The 21,504-nt window shown below is 38.8% G+C and overlaps 1 protein-coding gene across 4 annotated transcripts in view; it reads right to left on the reverse strand.

The window, feature by feature from the left end:
- Positions 1-21,183, reverse strand: part of RAD51 (RAD51 recombinase) — a 45,769-nt gene extending 24,586 nt beyond the window's left edge. The window contains exons 1-5 of one of the 4 annotated variants that reach the window (XM_033952721.1): positions 21,010-21,183; positions 18,641-18,744; positions 11,579-11,716; positions 9,774-9,891; positions 2,533-2,624 (exon numbers count right to left, since the gene is read on the reverse strand). In XM_033952721.1, coding sequence (XP_033808612.1) covers positions 2,533-2,624; positions 9,774-9,891; positions 11,579-11,716; positions 18,641-18,721 — 429 coding nt within the window. In that variant the 5' untranslated portion in view covers positions 18,722-18,744; positions 21,010-21,183. The other 3 variants (XM_033952719.1, XM_033952718.1, XM_033952720.1) reach the window with 3 other exon arrangements.
- Positions 21,184-21,504: the final 321 nt, after the last annotated feature.

Here is a 21,504-nt window from a genome sequence, read left to right on the forward strand (position 1 = left end):
ATGACAGAAGATAGAGCCAGGGAGTTGAAACCAATCTCTTTATTAGACCTGAATTCCCATTCTGTGTCATAATTTGGTTTCTAATGGCTCGCAATTGACAAGGGGGGCGGGGTGTAATGTGAAGAGGCTGAAAAAAGAAGAGAGTTTAAGTTTAATCAATTTTTCATAAACTTTAATCGCTTATTCAAAATTCTAAGCGATGTACAAAAAGTAAAATTACAAATTTTTTTTTTTGGGGGGAGGGACAGGTCTAAACAAACAAATAAGACTAACCTGACAGAATATACCAAACAGAAGGAAAAATGGGGGAAAGAAATACAAATTGTTGATAGTAAATAAGACAAATAAGGAAGAAACAACAGGAAAGATAAAAGCGGTAGACTTAAAATAAGTTAGAAAATAAGATTCATTTGAGGCTCCTAATCTAGCTTTCTAGCAGTCAAATGCATCTTTAAAAAAAAAAGCATTTTAACTTGCTCTTGAATCTGCAGGGTGTTGAAACCTATCTTTTATAGATTTCAATTCCCTTTTCTAGTATTTTCCAGTCACAATTTGGTATCTATCACAATTGTCACAATTTGGTATTTATCTGATCTAATACCCTCCATTGACAAGGTAGTGTGATCCTTTTGAAGACCTGGTAGATAGAACAGGCTGTCTAAGTTCCTTTGTTATTCTCGGGCACCTTTCTTTTACCATATCTTTTGAAAGTCCAGGGCTTAAAGGATATTCCCAAGCATTGGGCTTAAGACATGTAAAATAGGGGCCATTCAGTCTTATATGCAGACATTCCCAAGGTCAGATTGTTGAATATCCGAGGAGCCTTTGCTGACCCTCTGGATATACTAAATATAGAGTGGAATTGTCCAAATAAGACTGGTGAAATACAGACTTATATGAAAATGTCCTTTTATTCATCCAATGGTTCAAACGGTTTTATTCATTCAATAGCTCAATGACTCGACGTGTACATGTACCTTAGCATTCAGGACTACTAGACACATTACACTAGAAAAATATATTGCACTAAATGAAAAGATACAGTAGGCATCTCTGAGACCAAATTGATGGAGTGGTAGCATTATATATTAAAGAAGGCCTTGAATCAAATAGACTAAAAATTTGGCAGGACACAAAATTTATCTTGGAATCCCTAAGGATAGAAATCAAAGTGTAAAAGATAGTGTTTGGCATGTATTACCATCCATCTGGCCAGGATGAACACAGATGCAGAAATGGTATCAGAAATTAGGGTGGATAAACTAGGTAACAAACATGGGTAATTTCAATTACCCTGATATTGACTGGGTAAATGTAAACTCAGAACATGCTAGGGAGGTAAAATTCCTTGATGAAATCAAGGACTGCTTTATGGAGCAGCTGGTTCAGTGAACAAGAGGGAGAACAATTCTAAATCTAGTCCTTAATGGAGTGCATGAGGTAATGGTGCTGGGGCCTATGAAGAAAGGCTAAAGCAGCTATGGCTCTTCAGCTTGGAGAAAGATGACTGAGGGAAGATATGATGGAGGTCTATAAAATACAGAGTGGACTGGGATGAGGAGATAACTCACTTATTTACCCTTTCCAACACAAAATTTTAAACAAACCAGAGAAAACATTTTTTCATTTAATGTATAATTAATTCGCTGGAATTTGTTGCCAGAGAATGTGTTGAAAGCAGTTGGCTTAAAAGGTTTTGATAATTTCATAAAAGAAAAATGTATAACCTGTTATTATGATGGACTTGGGAAAATCTACTGCTTATTTCTAGGATAAGCAGCATAAAGTCTATTTTATTTTTTTGGCTTTTGCCAAGTATTTGTGACCTGGATTGGCCTCTGTTGGAAACAGGATACTGGGTTTGACGGACTTTTGCTCTGTCTCAGTAGGGCAACACTATTATTTTGTAAGATACTCCTGATTAAACTGTTCTGAATGTATGAAGTGAAGTTTGGTCATTAATGAAAGTAGTAAAATGCAGAATCTCATCACTTCTTCAAGCTATTCAAGTTATATACATAAAGGAAAAAAAATCAAGCAGTCAGATAAGAGAATAAGGCTTTATTTGAAAATTAAGAGAAACAAATTAAATATGCCCTCAGAAACTTTACCGCTCCTGAATGAGTTGCAAATGTATACAGAATAAATTGGCACTTTATCTCAGCTAAGCCACATACAAATATACTGTATTTTACTAATAAACTAAATATATTCATTAACAGATGTTACAAGCACCAGCTGTTTCTATCAATGCTGACAGAAACATGGGTATTTTATTGTGTGGCTATCCAGTGGTTTTTTTTTATAGTCTCTTTAGCTATTGTCATGTGTTCTGTGACTCACTGTGTGAGCACATGTACACCAAGAGTAAATAGCAGAAATAATTCCTGATGGAATTAGATAAGTGCAGATGTCTTCCAGCAATGTACCTCACACAGTTTTGGTTTCCCATTCATTAGTAGTAAAGAAATATATATGTCAATGAATGGTCAACCACTTCAGGATAGATTTATAATCAGACTTGCTACTCACCTGACAAGTTACTGCCAGAGTATGACACAGCTGAGTTTTGCCAGTTCGGAATTCCCCAAACATCTCTGTAATGGAGCCAGTCTCAAAACCACCTAGAGAAGAAACAGGAATCTTGTAGCTAACTGCAGAATATTTAGTTGGAAGCAAAAGATCTTATAAAACTAACTTTGGAAAGAAAATAGTTAAAAAAAAAAAAAAATTCTCAATAGCTTAAAACAGGCGTCCTCCCATTATTTGCAAGATGGGGTATACAGGACATTTAAAAATCACTGAAAAAGGGTCAGTGGAGGGGTCCCATCAGAGCTTGTTGAGTGGGCTTAGGAATTGCCCTTAGAGTTTGACAAGTTTGTCACCATAGCGTATTAACATCTATGGCTGGTGAACACTGGGAACCCCAACAGCTTTGTTGCCTTTGGTGTTTCTGCACATGAAAAAACAAAACAGAGAACTTCCTCTGTGAGCAGGAAAAGTATGGGGGCTGGAAAGCAAGGCTGCTTACCAATCTGTGTCTGTTCTAGTTTCACCTACAACTTGTAGTCATGATTCTGAAACCATTCAATAGCTGACCTAGTCTGGGCAACTGCTTAATAGTCCCCTGACGAAGGCTTAATGAAACACAGACCATGTTGGATCCAACCATTTGATACTTCTGGTGTTTGATTGACTTGTCCTATGTATTTATGTGCATTTTTATGTTTAATTAATATCTTGCAATTCAAAATATATAATATGATAGAAGGTATATATCAAACCAATGTTAAGAGATGATCCCCTTCAGTCACCTCTTAATTACCTTCTATTGAATGTTAATCTTCAGGCCCTCAGAAATGCCACCAGATGTTCAACAACATTTCATAACACCTGGCTTTATGCATTCAATCTTCACCGGGTCACTTATAACCATAATTTTCTTAGCTTAGATTAAATAGAATACGTTTGATTTTCATGCCCACTGTATTAAACTAAACTAAACTAAACCTTAGGTTTATATACCGCACCATCTCCAAGGTTGTGGAGCTCGGCACGGTTTACAGGAATTGTAATGCGAAAGGAACTACAAGGAAAGGGCTAGATGGGGATCAGAGGAAAGGAGGAAGTTAGAGGGCTAGGATGTCGAATGAGGAGGGAAGTGTTAGATTTTTGTGAATAACCAGGTTTTCAGATGTTTACGGAAGGGTTGGAGAGCACTCAGGTTCCGAAGGGGGGAGGTAAGGTTGTTCCAGAGCTCGGTGAGTCTGAAGTGGAGGAAAGTTCCTAGTATTCCTGGGAGGGAAATGCCTTTTAGTGAGGGAAAGGATAGCTTCAATTGTTGGGTGGGTCTGGTGGTATTAGGATTTGAGGAGTTCCAAGAAAGCGGAATTAATGGAGGGAGGATGCCATGCATGATCTTGAAAGTTAGGCAAATGCATTTGAAATGGACTCTGGGAATTATCGGAAGCCAGTGAAGCTTGAGAAGGAGCGGTGAGACATGATCGTATTTACTTTTTGCAAAGATAAGCTTGGCTGCGGCATTTTGAATCCGTTGGAGTCTGTGAAGGTTTTTCTTTGTTAGGCTTATGAAGATAGAATTGCAATAGTCCAGTCTGGATAGGATAACTTAGGTGGTGATGGTACGGGATAAGTATGCCGACATGTTTCACCCTTAGGGGGTTTCCTCAGGGCTACAATCTCTTAACTAGAGTATTTTCCACGCAACGCGACCACCTGATAGCTGTTGTTGCGTGGAAAATACTCTAATAATAATAATAATGTTTATATACCGCAGTACTATGAAGTTCTATGCGGTTTACAAAAGAATAAAAGAAGGTACAAATTGATTGAACTTAAGAGGTGAAAGCAAGTTGTTGATCGGTCAAGAGAACCGTTATTGAGGAAAGAGAGATGTATGGGTCAGCTGTCTAGATACTTCAGGAACAGATGTGTTTTTAGGCTCTTCCTGAATTCCTCATAAGTAGCGGGCGAAAGCAATTGTTCTAGATCTTTACCCCATAATGCTGCCTGATGTGAGAGAAGGTGTTCATGGTGTTTTATTAGTTTACATCCTCTAACTGGGGGGGAAACGAAGTTCAAATGTGAGCTTCTCTTGTGTTTGATGGCTGAGAAGGAGAAAAGGTCAGTTACGTATTTAGGGGCTAGTCCGTATAGTACTTTAAAGCAGAGGCAGGCGAATTTGAACTTTACGCGAGATTCCATTGCTAGCCAGTGCAACTGCCGGTAGTAAGGTGTCACATGATCAAATTTCTTTAGCCCGAAGATTAGTCTGACCGCTGCATTTTGCATTAATTGTAAACGTCGCATATTCTTTTGGGAGATTGTTAAATAGGCGATGTTATAGTAGTCAAGTTGACTCAGTACGAGGGATTGTACCAGGATTCTGAATGCTGAGGTATCAAAATATGATTTAATAGATTTAAGTTTCCAGAGAGTGAAAAAACCCTTTCTGATTAAGTAGCCCTGGAGGAAACCCCCTAAGGGTGAAACTTGTCGGCATACTTATCCCATACCATCACCACCTAAGTTAAGTATTAATACAGTGGGCATGAAAGTCAAACATATTCTATTTAATCTAAGCTAAGAAAATTATGGTTATAAGTGACCCGGTGAAGATTGAATGCATAAAGCCAGGTGTTATGAAATGTTGTTGAACATCTGGTGACATTTCTGAGGGCCTGAAGATTAACATTCAATAGAAGGTAATTAAGAGGTGACTGAAGGGGATCATCTCTTAACATTGGCATTTTTATGTTTAGACATTTTATAAATATCTAATAAACTTTACATTCATTTATCTACTTCTGCGACATCCAGAAGCTACAGTTCCACTTTGTTTTGGAGCTTCTTGATTTTTGCATGAACACAGATCCTTTTCTTTCTTGGTGTTTTGTTTGCTTAGAGCTACAGACTCAGCACCATACTGCACCTTGTGCCCCTAAGCAAGCCACTCAATCCTCCATTGCCTCAGGAACATTAGATAGATTGTGAACCCACCAGGACAGACAGGGACAAAGGACTGAGTACCTGAAATTAAACGGCTTTAGTTTTTTATATGTGCCTATTAATTGTCTAACTAAACCAAGTCAAAGTTTATTTGTTCCAGCAGTCCAAATCATATGGTTGAATAAAGGTTAGGATAGTTTGCATTATAAAGTTTGGAATAATCTGACTCCTGCCAAATCCCAAGGTATTTCAATTTGCCAGATACCCAATGAAAGGAATAGGAAGATTGTAGCCTTGATAGAGTGATCTGGTCAGTATAATATCAAGGGCCTCTATTTTATTCATATTTACCTTAAATCTAGAGACCTGAGAGTAGATTTGCATTTCAGCCATTAGATTGAGTAATGTGGTCCATGGTGAGGTTAGGGATAACAGATCATCCTCCGCAAACATGCTAATCTTATAATCCATAGTGCCCACTGTAACTCCTTTATTTAAAAAATATAGCTGAGGCCAAAGGCTCCTTCACCAAATCAAAAAACAATTTCCTGATATTACTCTTTAGTCAACCACCTCACCACCTAAATTTATGTCCTCTGGTTTTACCATTTCCCCTTCTCTGGAAAAGATTTCTTTCTATATTAATACTTTACAAGAAGAGAATGACACTGTGACTGTTCCCCACAGCTAGCCATGGGTAACCCACAGGAACGGGGGGGGGGGGGGGGAATAAATTGGTTGGTTGCCACGGGTATGGGGACAAGTCTTTTCACCACCCTGTGGAGCGGTGAATGGCCTTGTCCCTGCAGTAAAGGAACTGCTGCGAGTCGACTGCCTTCCTACCCCTCCTGGCCAGCAGTCCCTCCTCCTCGCAAGTCTAGCAGCTCCTCTCCCTCTCACCCTCCCGATCATGGCTACTGGCAAAAAAAAAAAAAACAACAAACCTGCGACTCCCCTGGGTCGACCTCTTTGCGCCTCCCGGGGTGAGCCTACCAGCCTCTTACTGCACACAGGGCTGCTCCGGAGTCTTCGTCTCGCCGAGTCCCTCCTTCTGATGTAACTTCCGGCAAAACCTTCAAGAGCAGTACCCGGCACCCAGTCCCCTTTCATCCCGCCCCTGCCTTGCCAGGCTCTGCACCCTTCCTCCCTGCTCTGCATCAATCCCCCTTCCCCCTCTCTCCCTCCCTGCCAAGTTATGTACCCCGTCACCCCCTCCCTCCCGATGCCTTATAGGCCTCCACCAGGTCTGCTGTAAGACCTGGTGGCCCAGTGGTGGGCCGGCACAGGAGGAATTCCTCCCGTCTTCTGCCCCAACCAACTTTAACAATTTTTATCTCTCTCCTACCCTGTACCTTTTAAATCCCTGGTGGTCCATCAGTGAGCCGGGATATGAGAGATCCTTCCAGTCTCTTGCCCCAGGCAACTTTAAACAACTTTTATGTCCCTCCCCCCCAGCGTACCTGTTAAATCCCTGGTAGTCCAGGACAGGATTTTGAGCCATCAGGGCCTTAGGCCCCTCCCACTGCATCCCAAGTTGCATTGGAAGGGGGAAGGCCTATCATTCACAGCACGTGGCCTTGTAGGCAGGAAGGAGTAGGCTTCCCTCCTGCTGATCTGTCATTAGCAGGTATGGGGGGGGTCCAGGGATGGGTGTAGGGCTCCATGGTTTATCTGATCCTGGCAGGGGGCATCTCCATCAGCTGAACCGGGAGGAATCCCCAAAACCAACTCAGCTGATGGGGATTCCTCTTCCGCCATCAGACAAGGTAGTTGGGTATATCTACAAAAACTTGCTTTTCTATATTTTTCATAAAGACGTTTTTATTTTTGAAAATGGCCAAAAAAGATAAACGTCCTAAAGTGCAAAACTTATACATAGGTCATTTTCAAAAATAAAAGATAGACGTCTGGCAGTTTTGAAAAAGGACAATTTTTTTGCTGGGTTTGTGAACGTTTTGCCTAAAACATCCAACTTCAGACTTAGATTTCCTTTCAAAAATGCCCCTCATCTATCACTTCTAAAGTGCCAACTTAGGCATTATGAACAATGAAGGCAATATTCTACACCTAAATATTTAGGGGTCTGCTGATTCTTAAAAGGCTGTTTTTGATGCCAAAGCATTGTTACTCAGCACAAATACTTAGTGCTCTCCAAGTTATATCATCAGATAACTTATTTCACATACCAAGTCAGAACTCCCACTTATCATTTCTGTAAGAAAGTTAGGACCCTGCAATTTTTCTTGTAGTCTACTTTACCATTACCCTCATCAGGTAACGGTTCCAATTTAAAAAGGCAGGGCCATAGCTCTCTGTGTAGTTGCATTGTATGCAAATCTCTCTCAAACATATTCATTGCAGGTATTCTGAAAACTTGACTGTTTGGGTGTCTCTCGAGGACCGAGTTGAAAGCCCTATATTAGAAGCACCATATTTGGTGTTCCTGGGCCTAGTCTGAGAACACCCTTCCAGGCTTTTTGAGATTGGAATCCTTATTTGAGAGACTTGGGGTCTGTTTTACAAAACCGCGCTAGCGACTGCCGAATGGCAACAGCCCCGAAGCCCTTTAAATCTCTATGGACTTCGGGGCTGTTACCGCGCAGCAGCTGCTAGCGTGGCTTTGTAAAACAGGCCCTTAATTCTGGTCTTATGACCTCTCTTTTGGGATGTTTTTTTTCTTCTAATTTCTATGTTTAGTTTTTTCTGCAATCTTTGAGCATAAGTTTGAATGAAGGGCAGGAGGGTTGGCTTCTAAGATCTAGAGTTATGCTTGCTCTCTCTTCTGTAATATAAAGTTTTTTCCTTTTTCTGCTCTTTCCCTCATGTTTTAGAAACTTTGTGAGCTGCTCAGGTGGTCAAACCAATGAGAAGGATAGCAAAAGATAAACCTGAAATAAACATATGAAAAAGGAAGGGGTTGCGATATATTGCACAATTATGGGAGTGGTAATGGCTCTTGAAAAGCGCTTAATGACTGAATAATCCCTGAAAGTGTGTTAAGCTCACAGGAATGCAGTAAATTAGTTTCTATGCTGTTTGATGACTTACTGGATGCCGATGATGGGTACATCATACCAACTAAGCAAGGTTATGTTGAAGATGACTGGCGACATTTATTTACTTAAAAAAATTTATATACCATTTAAACCTAAACGTTTTACATATCATTACATACATAATTCAGTAAGACAAATAAAATCATCAAACATTAACATATAATCATCGGAAAATCACGTAAAGTGTCCATCAAAAGAACAATCGCAAAGATTAATTCCTAGAAAAATGCATTAAAGGAAAGCACTTACAAAATTTTGATATGCTGTGAGTGAGATGCGGTTATGTGCACAAAACATATATACACCCAACTTTCTTTACCAAAATAGATCCCAGGATTAGCTTATGCTGGAAAAGGATGTGGATTATATACTTGCATATATGGTACATGTGTCCACATGCAAAAGTAGGAGAAAAAAAAACCAACAACGATATCAGCTGTACCACTGTCCAAATTATGCTTGAATATCTTAGAATCTGTCCATGTTGTCTGGTTTCATAAACAATACATGGAACAAGATTTACTAGTGTTGCAGCTGAACTGGAGATCTGACACAGATATGTAGAGATGCCTGATTCATTCAATAGCATTAGTAGAAAGCCTTGTGAACTTTTGGGAATTATTTGAAAAATTTGAAGCCCACAATGGAGATATTATGACTATTAGTACCGAGGTCATATGGGATCAAATGTTTGTTGTCAAATCAGGAATAATCATGAGTATTGTAGACGCACAATACTAAGTTGTTTTTGGATAGTTTTTTGTCTGCAAATAATTTTCACAGACTTCCCTGCCACAAAGACCTAGAAACTCAGTTCTAGTCATCCTGGCATAGCAATCTCTACTTGAACATAGACTTAGGTCTCCTATGGGTAGGTAGACCTATCGGGCCCCTTCAATTAACACCCTGTGACTTCTACAGATTAATGGATTTGACAATGCAGAAAAGCAGCAGGAATCCTTCTGCCCTGGATGTCTAAGTCCTGTAATCAAAATGACAGTACAGCCAAAGAAAAACATGAAGAGAGATGGCCACTACCAAAGCAACAACAGTAATTCATCTCCACTGATACCAGAGCAAAACCAGCAGAAGGAGCCACACTGCTGCTGGTCACAGAGAAGGCAGCATTAAGAACTATATTATCTGCCACAGAAGTTATCAGATAGTAGGAGCTCTTTGAGAAGTGTACCAAAAATAGAGAAACACACTAGGAAAATGTTCATGCAATGACAGCTAGAGAAATCTTACCTTGAAGCAATTTGTCAAGTTCTTTGGACCCCGAGGTAATCTGTATGATCTCGGATCGTTTATGATGGAATTCTGTGGCTGTGGTAAAGCCCATAGGAACAAGCTTGGCTGCTTCAGCCTACATAAGTTTGGAAAAGAATGGCGACGTAAAGGAACAATGGAGATCAGTGGAGAAAAACTTAGAGATTAAATGAGCAGTACTGCCCTTGAATACTTCCCTACAAAACAAGAATCTCAATTTTTAATGATGGAAGACATAGTGGTCTTCGCTAATTTTTGAATGAGGCTGTTTTGGGTCTAAAAGGGCTGAAGGAAAGCCGACAAATATCTTCATACTTGGGGCCATGATACCAATAACACTTCTTGATATTCATTCCTACCAGAACACCTTGCCTTGGTCACACAGGCCTGGATTCTCTAACTGGCGCCCAGCTCAGTAAAAAAAAAAACCCCCACTGTTTAAACAACATTTTTAACTGAGTTTCAAGATGCCTAAAATTTCAGTGCCAGAATCGTGTGTCTGTAGGCTCTTTAGGCTGCCCAACACCACTGTGGGCATGGCTAATGCCGGAAGTGCCGTTAGGCAACCTAAAGTGCCTACAGAGGAGCAATTTACATCAAAAGGTAGGGCCAGAAATGTAGGTCTGGAAAACCCTGGCCTAGATTTCCGGCACCATCATCTGATTGACACACATTTGGCGGCTGCCAATTACAGCGCCAGTTACAGAATCCGGGCCACAATGCAGAATAGATGAACCCTATGCAAATACAGGACACAAACTAATAGTACTAATATACATAAATGAAACCCATGATGATACTCTGCATGCAGTATACCACCAGAGGAATAGAGACATGCATTTCTTCCGGAACAGTACAAAATATAGACAGCAAATGTAAATTCTCAAAACTGAATCACTGAATTGAAAATAAAATCATTTCTCCTACTTTTGTTGTCTGTTGGTTTTATTTTTCTAATCATCTTTTTCAAGTCTCTGGCTACACTTCCTTTTTTTTGTGCTCTTAACTCTGTTTCCAGGGTCTTCTTATCCATTTTCTGTTTTTCTTTCCTCCCTCCTCCCCCCTACTGTGGTCTGACATCTCTCTCTCCCCTTCCTTCTACCAACATTTCCCTCCTTCTCTTTACCCCTTTCCATGGTCTGCTATCTCTCTCCTCTTCTTCCCTTCCATCCCTGCTCTGAATCTTTCTCCTTCCCTTCCCCCTCCTGTGATCTGGCATCACTGTCTTCCCCTTCCCTTCTTTTTTTCCACAGAGATCTGGCACCTTCTTACCCTTTCCTCCCCATCTCCATAGGGCAGCATCTCTGTAATACCCTCTCCCTCGCCCTTCTCCAGTAGAATCCGGAACTTTTTCACCCTTTTTGTTTGGTGAAGATCAATCTCAAAACTATATCTATCTATCTCTCTATATTAAAGGATGCTCAAACTTTGTGCACATACTCTGCAGGTTGGTTTAATTGTTACCCAATTAAACTGCTAGGGAAATGAAAGGTTCACTTGCTACTTTCATACACTGATTCTGAGTTTGTCTTTTTTTTGTTCCTATTTTGTACCTATGTTCCTATCATGATTCAAGATTTATATCCTTTTACTGCATAAGAAAAAAAAATGGTTTACATTAAGCAAGCAAACCAAGATGGGGCTGTCAGAAATCCAGATCTAGTCTAAGATCTCCCCTCTTAGACCTGGCTAACTTGAAATCTTGGTTTCGACATCAGCACTTGTAAAGCAGAGAAGCAAAACAGTGGCTCACTTTTACCACAAAATGATCCAGCAAATCTTACCAGGATTTTATCTGCTTTGGCTTCACTGATGCCTTTAATATTCAGTAGTTCTTTCTTTGGTGCATAAGCGACTGCCTCGACTGTATGAAATCCTGCTTCTTCTAACTTCTTTACATCATTTGCATTTATCCCACATTGCTACAAACAAATCAATACAAATATAAACAAAGGAGTTTCACAATCACTCCATTACAATTACATATAGAATTTTTTTAAAATTCATTTATAAATTTCCAATCATACAATCAAGATAAATTCATGTACAGAATAGCCAAGCTGGAAAAATATTTCCAAACCATATTAAAAACAATAAATATTTTTTAAAAAAGAAAGAAAATCATGGCAAAAAAAAGACCATATAAGTGTGGAAAACACAAGTCCTCTATAAAACTATTTAAAATATATTATCCCCAATGTATTGTCAAAAAATAAAGTATGGTTCTGAAAATGATGATCCATACTGTGTTATCCTTTCTATATAAGAACTCAAATTTGAATTTAAATCCTGATTTATTTTAACGGTTTCCATCCATTTGAACGTCTGTTTTCAAAAATCTCCAAGAACTTGTTTATAATCCTCTTGCGCTACAATCTTCAGCATCCCCACAGTCGCACAGCAAACATCCCGGAAAAGTTCCATGCCTCTCTATATACCCAGTCTGATTGTACTCACACATTCTATAGCTCAATTTGGACATAAATTCAATATTTTGTAAGATGGCTAATATTTTAGAAACATGCCATAAAATAAGAATTGATATGTAATAGATTTAAAGAATATAGCTCAATTACTGGTACTATAAATCATTTCTATAGCACTTCTAGAAGTATAAAGCACTGTACACATAAAAGCACTTAGAATTGCAAAATTCCTTAGTAACCGATAGAACTTTGTAAGTCTAAGAGTGTGTGTGTGTGTTGAAAATATTCCCCATTTTATGCAGGTACTTTTTCTGTCCCTAGTGGGCTCATAATCCAAGATTTTATTGCACCTGGAACAATGGAGGGTTAAGTAACTTGCCCAAGAGAATCAAACCCAGTTTGCCAGGATCATAGCCCGCTGTTCTGACCATTAGGCTGCTCCTCCATAGTTACATTATGCCTGATTACAAAAGGGGAAAAGGGATTGGGACTTGTATACCACTTTTTTTTTAAATTTTACAACCACACTCAAATCAGTTTACATACAGGTACTCGAGCATTTTCCATATCTGTCCCAGTGAGCTCACAATCTATCTAATGTACTTGGGGCAACAGATGATTAAGTGACTTGCCCATGGTCACAGGATTTGAACCCACAACCTCAGGGTGCCGAGGTTGTAGCTCTAACCACTACACCACACTCTCCACAAATGGAAGGGCTGTGGCTCACTGGTAGAGTTGCTGCCTATGCACCCAGAGGTTGCGAGATCAAATCCTGGGGCTGCTCCTTATGATCCTGGGAAAGTCAATCCTCCAGTGCCCACCGCTCTGAATGACAACTTTGAATGCCAAAGCCACAAAAAGGCAGTATATAAGTCCCCTTTCCCTTCCCCCTCTCAAATAGTTTATAGTTATTTATTAAACTTTACATAAGATCACAGCAGTGAACATACAAAAAAACACACTAACATATGATAGAAAAGTCCATATACTCAAGATCACTCATAAAAGTCCATCAACAGCTACCCAAGGTAACAGAAGAGTGACTTCAAATGTTGTTACATAATAATGTGCTAAGCAAGTGCTTAAAATGTGGTAAAGACCTTTCAGTCCACAAGATCTGCAGAAGTGCAGATCCAAAGCACAGGAACCAAATAGAAAAAATGTGCCCTGGTTAAAATGAATCATAGGGGAAACTGCTAATTGCAATGCAGAAGAAAAAAAATTAAATTGAATCAGGTTGGGCAGACTGGATGAACCATTCGGGTCTTTATCTGCTGTCTACTATGTTACGTTACTATCCACAGATTGCAAGTGCCATTTTGGAACATAAGGCATCAAAGTTGCTAAAGAATGAAGCCCCATAAGGACCAACTTAAACAAAATCATAACTCATGGGCAACCAATGATAATATACTGTAAATATGAAGGCACAATTTGATTGAATCCATGAACTCTCCCCAAGATCTGATTTGCAGTATTCTGCATTGTCTAATTTTTCTAAATTCACATTTGATATCCCTAACACATTATTTGCATAATCTAATTGAGTCACATAATACATACAATATCAAAAAAAGCTTTTTCATCAAAATAATTCCTAACAGCCCTCAACTTATGCAATGTAGCATAACCCTACGAGTCAACAAAGTGATATGAGCAGAAAAATGAAGATGAGAATCTATCAAAATCCCCAAGTACTTAAAGGATCCACTAAAGGAGCTCTATCATCCATCAATATCATTGTACATTTGGTTGCTCCTTCCTCCCCGTCACCCAACAGGCCATGATTTTATTTTTATTCAGAACCAAATGAGAATCACATAACCACAGCCTGAAAACAGCACTATAAACCTGTTAGATCACAGGTACCCCCAGAAAACTTCTGTCACTAAAGGATCATTTGAATAAAATAAGGGCTAATCTGAAATTGTTCAATATACAATGATGGGTTAAAAAATATATTAAATAAAATAGGGGAGCGGGCTGACAGTTGTTTGGGATTAGAAACATCCAGACTATCACAGAAAAAGTACATCCTGATTTAAACAAAAAATAATAATCAGTAAACCAATCCAATACCACATCTCCTATTCCTATCAAATGATCCAACATCAAATGGTCCACTACATCAAATGCAGAGGCAATATCCAAAGCCAACTTATCAGAATCCAAAATCTGCAATTCACTAACAAATTCCACTAAGGTGGTTTCTGTACTGTAACCAAAATGAAAGGCTGTTTGCTGCCAGATTGATCTTTGTATGACTATGGGCCTTTTTTACAAAGCCGCGCTAGCGGCTGCCCTGCGCTAATGGCCCTGAAGCCCATAGAGATTTAAAGGGCTTCGGGGCTGTTGCCGTGTGGCTTTGTAAAAGAGGCAGTATGTGTCACCTCTGCTAAGGAGTTTACATTAGCTTCCTTTTCGATTGAGAGTTTAGTTTAAATGTGCCTGAATAGTTTTTAAAATCTCACATGGTATCTTTGATTCACTGATCTTTCTAGCTTTAAATTCTTCAAGATTTTCCACATATTCAAACTTTCTTTTCCCACTGTAAAAGGTTCCAGATCTATCAGTAAAATTGTTCATTCCTTCCCCTATTCATTAACAGCAATTTGGAATGACCTACCTTCTCAAATAAGATCCTGTCCATCCCTTCAAGTTTTTCGAAAAATTCTGAAAACTACTCCGTTTCAGAATTTTGTAGTAGTTAAGTTTCCATGAGGTTAATTCTTTCTTTTAAATACAACTATCGTTAACTGAGTCTTGTTTCTCAGAGATGACTTGGTACATAAGTTCGAGATTTAATTCAGTAAGATGTAAAATGTCCACAAACTTCACTAGTTGACCAACCACCACGTTCTCAACCAACTTAGCTAAATAAAACAAATTTGAAAAAGCAGCCTATAATGGTCTGGTTTAAGGGGATCTAAAATCTGACCTTTAATTATAGGTGCACCAAAGCATGTTTCTAGGACACAGGCAAAAATTGATATGTACAAACTGTACAGCACCATTAACAATACTAAGGCAGCAACTCATGAACCAGTGACAGATCCATAACTATGGTAGTTTTCTGCACCTGAAGCAAGTAATTTTCCCAACAAGATCAATGAAAGCTGATGAAAATCAGTCCATCTTTCCTGTTCTCCCAATACTATCAAAGATGAACTTGGTTCCAAAATCATCTTCTTGAAAATCCAAGCAAACAATAGATGAGTGTATTTGCTCAATCTTCTCTACAAAAAAAAATGTTGCAAGCTTTAAATGCTGTTTATTCAATGCCCCCTCACATATTGTCAAGGCAACTGAAAAAGATTTCTGAGCAGGACTATCATCCTAACAAGCCCAGGGAAAAAAAAAAAATAAAGATTTTGCCCACTTTACCTGTGACATATTTTTGCACCAGTTTACATCTCCTACAAGTCTTTGGACTCACATTTGCACCAAAGGTGCTCATACCGACTGATCTCTGCCTTTTTAATAATCACAAATCACAGTGGTACCAACAGTTTCTATAATTTGTAAATACCTCCAGTTTCCAGAGTGGGGCAATTTTATCTAATGCCTCTTACAATTTAAATGTCCCAAGTATTAGCCTAGCCTCATCTTCCTAAGACAAAAGCAAAATCAGGTGGAAAATTCTGACATAATTACATTACATTACATTACGGATTTCTATTCCGCCTATACCTTGCAGTTCAAGGCGGATTACAAAAGATTTGACTGGACATTGGCAAACTTCAGTACTGCTCAGATAATGCAAGTAAATCTCCATTCATGACTGCCTAACCATGGCATCTTCTACTTCTGTCCACTTTGATCTGTCCAAGATAATAAGTAACAAACATACTTAAAGAACTCGGCAAATAAATTAGAAAAACATAGGTTGACTCACGAACCTGTTTAATGGAGGTCTAAGTCCCATAAAAATGAAGAAAAGGCTATATCATAAGATTCCTTGGTACTGCATTCTGAAATGGAGGAAGTTATTTGCTATAAAACTGAAATTAAGCTTGCTACAAGCTATTTCTCAGAAAGAAGGTAATAATCATTCTTTACTTCAAACTCATATTTTAATGAAGTCCACCAGGCTAGTCGGGTTTTCAAGATAGCCCTAATGAATATGCATGAGAGATATTAGCATATAATGGAGGTGCCAGGCATGCAAATCTGCTCCATGCATATTCATTAGGGCTATCCTGAAAACCCGACTAGCCTAGTGATCCTCCAGGACAGGGTTGGGAAACCACTGTGCCACACCATATTAAAATCACCATCACCCCTGATTCAAGCATTTAAAAAGATTGTGACAAGACAAGGGGGAGAGTGTGGTGCAGTGGTTAAAGTACAGTTTCAGCACCCTGAGGTTGTGGGTTCAAACCTACACTGCTCCTTGTGACCCTGGGCAAGTCATTTAATTCCCCCCCTTGCCCCAGGTTTTTAAACATAGAAACATGATAGCAGCTAAAGGCCAAATGGCCCATCTAGTCTGCCCATCTTCAGTAACCATTATCTCTTCCTCTCTCTAAGAGATCCCACGTGCCTATTCCATACCTTCTTAAATTCAGACACCGTCTCTGTCTCCACCACTTCTTCCGGGAAACTGTTCCACACATCTACCACCCTTTCTGTAAAAAAGTATTTCCTTTGAATACTCCGGAGAATATCACCTCTTAACTTCATCCTATATCCTCTCATTCCAGAGCTTCCTTTCAAATAAGACTCGACTCATGCGCCATTTACACCACATAGGTATTTAAACATCTCTATCATATCCCCCTCTCCTGCCTTTCCTCTACATATTGAGATCTTTAAGTCGGCCTCCATATGCCTTATGATGAAGACCATGCACCATTTTAGTAGCCTTCCTCTGGAACGACTCCATCCTTTTTATATTTTTTTTGAAGATGCGGACTCAAGAATTATACACAATATTCTAAATGTCTCACCATAGTCCTATATAGGGCATCAATACCTCATTTTTCCTACTTGCTATGCACCCTAGCATTCTTCTAACTTTCACCGTTCCTTTAGGTTTTTGCAGCTCAAATGCCTGACCTTGCATTTCTTATATTAAATTTTAGCTGCCAAATTTCAAACTTCAATAGATCTTTCTTCATGTTATTCACACCACCCGGGGCGTCTACTCTATTGCAGATTTTGGTATCATCCACAAAGAGGCAAATCTTACCTGACAGATTGTGAACCTACCGGGATGACAGGGAAAAACGTTTGAGTACCTGAATAGATTCATGTAAACCATTCTGAGCTCCCCTGGGAGAACAGTATACAAAATTGAATAAATGAATGAATCAATCAATCACTAATAATGCAACAGATTTGGATCCTCTAATTAATAGAATATTATGAGTTATCAATAGATATTTCTGTTGACCAATTATGGGATTGTTTGAGACTTTATGTCCCAAAGAATTATCTAGATTGATTAGTAAGTAAGTTAGCTAGCAAGGGTCATTGTGATTTGTATCCTTGTCCTAAAAAGGATAAGTACCTTCTAATGGAAGGGTTTTTTAAAAAATGCTTTCATTTGTAAATTTGACTTTGAGCAAAGGGATTTTCTCTAAGGTCATTATGCTAAATCCCTCTTAAAGATGAAAAAAATAATTATGTTCCATGTTCAAATTATCATTCAGTTGCCAATATTCCCTTGCCTCAGTTACAAGATTATCTGTAGAATCTTAATATTGTATTTTAGAATTACAACAATCAAATTTTAAGAGAGATCTTAGCGCTGAAACTTTGTCTATTAGCTTGAACATTGGAACTGAAGAAGATTTTGGATAACAGGATTCAATCTAGTAGAACATGATTTTTATTGATAAAAATTAAATTCCATTGGAATTACAGGTAATGTATGGTCATGGTTTTCTGTTTTCTTAAAGACTAAGGTCTTATCAGGTGGATAGAAAGAGATGTCTCTAAGACTTGGAACCCTGTTTGTGGTGTCTCCCTGGGATACCCTCTATCTTCGCTTCTGGTCAATATATATATTTAAATTTGATTAGGAACAATAATTAATCCATGGGCCTGTCATATTTCATCAACAATAAAGACAAAGATTACTTCTCCAATTATTCTCTCTCAGATGGATACCTATGATAAATAAAGTATTAGCATGAAGGATGTTCTTACTTGGTATTTTTCTTCCCTTTGATATACATAGTTTTCATAAACCACCTCAATACATGATGAAGAGTGGTATATCAGGTTTACAGTGAACATTTGCAAACCTTACCTATTCACATATCACATGAATGAAAAGTCAGTGCTATTATAGCAACAGAATGAGTAACTTTTAGAATATTTGCTGTACAATGGTTAAAGTACAGGATCCAGCAGTGATTTTCTAACCATTTATTATACATTCAAACCTCAAAACAAATATTCACCACATACCTCTAATCTAGATATTGGCTGGGGACCAAAACTCTCCTCCTCTTCTGTTGCATTGGTTTCATATTCTATCTGCATAGCCATTGAACAGCACTCAAGGTGTTTGCCTAACAAAGGAAGGGGAAACCCAAATGTTAACAGATTGAGTACTTAACTGCACCGATTCCAAAGAGCAGTCTTTTTTCCAGACCAGAAGTTCAAAGACCAAAGACACTATACTACAGCAGCTACATCATAAAATAGATTATTTTGAAAACCAGAACTGTCTCTAGCACTCCATGACAAAAGTCATTATCTCATTTTTCCAATTTAAATCTTTGGTCCTTGATGGATAGAAATGGATATTTTCAGTACAACCCCCCCCCCCCCCCAAAAAAAATGTAACATAGTAGCACTGGAGGGAATAGCAAAGACTAAATCAGCCTATGCAATCTAACCAAAAAAATGTTTATCTTGTAGAAGCATGACAACTTGCAGACTACTGCTCCTTATTTAAGTCAGTTTTTATTTGTTTCCCTGCTTACACAAATAAGCCATCCCAGCAGTGACAAGCCTTTCCAAAACCACAGCCCACAGACCAGGCAAAATTGTTGCATATACACTTCTCCCTTCGTATTTGCAGTGATAGGGGATTAATAGACTCGTGAATATGGATAAACCGCAAATAACTTTTTCATATGTTATTTGTTGTTTTCTATTAAAAACCATCGTGAATATGGTGAAACCGCGAACAACATGGTGGGAGACCTGGCCTGGTGAAGAAAGTGCTGGGAATCAGCAATTTTCTCTGTAAACACTTGGAATCAGCGATTTCTCTATGCAAGCTGATGTAATTTGGGGGAAGAGGAGTCAACAAGCTATAAAACACAATTGCTGAAATTGCAAATATGAAGGGAGAAGTGTATATCTTATCACCATTCGAGGGACCTCTACCTGAGGTGGCTTGTGCACAACAAATTGTTTATTGAAATAAACATTGCTTGCATCTTGTACAGTGCTCTGCAGTTTTTTCCTTGTTTTGGTTGCTCAGATAAGCTCCTATATTTAATCCAAAGATATTGCTACTCACCCACATCTTTTCAAGCTTTGTAACAATATAAACTTGAGTGAGACCATTATCAAAACATACAGCTATCTATCTATACTTGAGTCATTGTTGAGCAATATCAACTGGAAAATGTGAGGGGTGAATTGTTTACATTAATTAATAAGTAGGATTTAGTATGAACATAGTATATGATACTAGTAGTATATGTGTATATACAGGTATGTAGGATGATTGACTATGGTATAAATGTGTACATAGTAGTAGGATGATTGATTATGGTATAAATGTCTGTAATGAAAACCATCTCAGAAAATGCTAACTCTGTATTATAACAGCATTACAGAAGTTCAAGTAAACAGCTCTGAATTGACTCCCCTGTCATTAATAGCAATATAGAAATTTTCAATAAACAATGTAACTCTTCAACCTTTTTCCCACCACTTTCCACTGTATTTGACACAATAGAGCAGTGGTCTCAAACTCATGGCCCGGGAGCCACATGCGGCCCGCCAGGTCCTATTTTGAGGCCCCCGGTATGTTTATCATAATCACAAAAGTAAAATAAAACTGTTTCTTGATCATCTGTCTCTTTAGCTATAAGAATAAATGACAATATTATTATTAGACTTAGCCAAAAGGAAGGATTTGTAAACTATAAAGAGTATTACCTCGTGCAAAATTGTCATTTCTTTAATAAGACGTTAATTAGTTTTTTTGAGGCTCTCCAAGTACCTACAAATCCCAAATGTGGCCCTGCAAAGGGTTTGAGTTTGAGACCACTGCAATAGAGCCATCCTAAAGATCCAACAACTGCTTACTAACCTGCACTAATATACTATTAACAAATTCATGACCCTTTACCCCAAATACGATTAAGGGGATTTATTAATTAACTAAGATCTCCCCCCCCCCCCCAAGCGTAAAATATAAACCGCACTTCTTGCTCAAATTCATAAGAGGTGGCAAGCAGAGATCAAAGCTCACAAGTTTATAGCATCCATCACATTACACTATTTTTAAATCGCTGTATATTCAGAGAAAATGCTTAAGTTAAAAAATTACTCAACATGTTTATTTTGAAAAAAAAAGAAAAAGCAGGATTAGTTCTGAGTGATCTGAACTTAAATTTTGATAATTCTTCAGACTACAGTTATTATTTCGGTCACAAGCGTTCACGTGAATAGACTTCACAAAATATGATAATTAAGTCTTTACTGCCATAAGATAGTAAACTATGACTTTTGAAACACGTTAGTGAAATAATTAACATTTCACGGGCGTGGGAAGGAAAAACAGCCACAGGGGCCCCAACCAATTAACTTACTTTTCGGTCACTCTCCAGAAAGGCTAATAGTACAAATATAAAATCACACGCATTTAACTACCTCCAGCCGCTCACAAGCCTAACACCTCTCTCCCCCAACCCTCTCCTAGCCCCACTTTCAAAATTGTCTTGACTATCGCTGACAGCAGAGAGCTTTATACAACTTATTAAGCTTTCCCGCCGCGACAACGGAAACAGGAAGTTATTCAGAGTGAGCAGGCGGGATTTGCAGGTGACGTCAAAAGTAGGCGATGGGAGGCGGGAGATTGAGACTGCACTGCTGTGGAAGCGGGGGAAATGCAAGCACGTGTGTAGTTTGGAAGTGGAGAGCATTGCTTCTCTCCACCCCCCACCGCCGGGACAAGGAAGAAAAGTCCTCCTTCCCCCAATTCTCTCTCTCTCGCGCGCCCAGCAGCTCTTCTTTACCTCCTTCGCTCTCCATCCGTATGCAGGTGGGCGAGTCACTGGCACAGGGAGCTGAATTCAGGCTACTTC

The sequence above is a fragment of the Geotrypetes seraphini genome, chromosome 7, assembly GCF_902459505.1.
Source record: "Geotrypetes seraphini chromosome 7, aGeoSer1.1, whole genome shotgun sequence".
Lineage (NCBI taxonomy): Eukaryota > Metazoa > Chordata > Amphibia > Gymnophiona > Dermophiidae > Geotrypetes > Geotrypetes seraphini.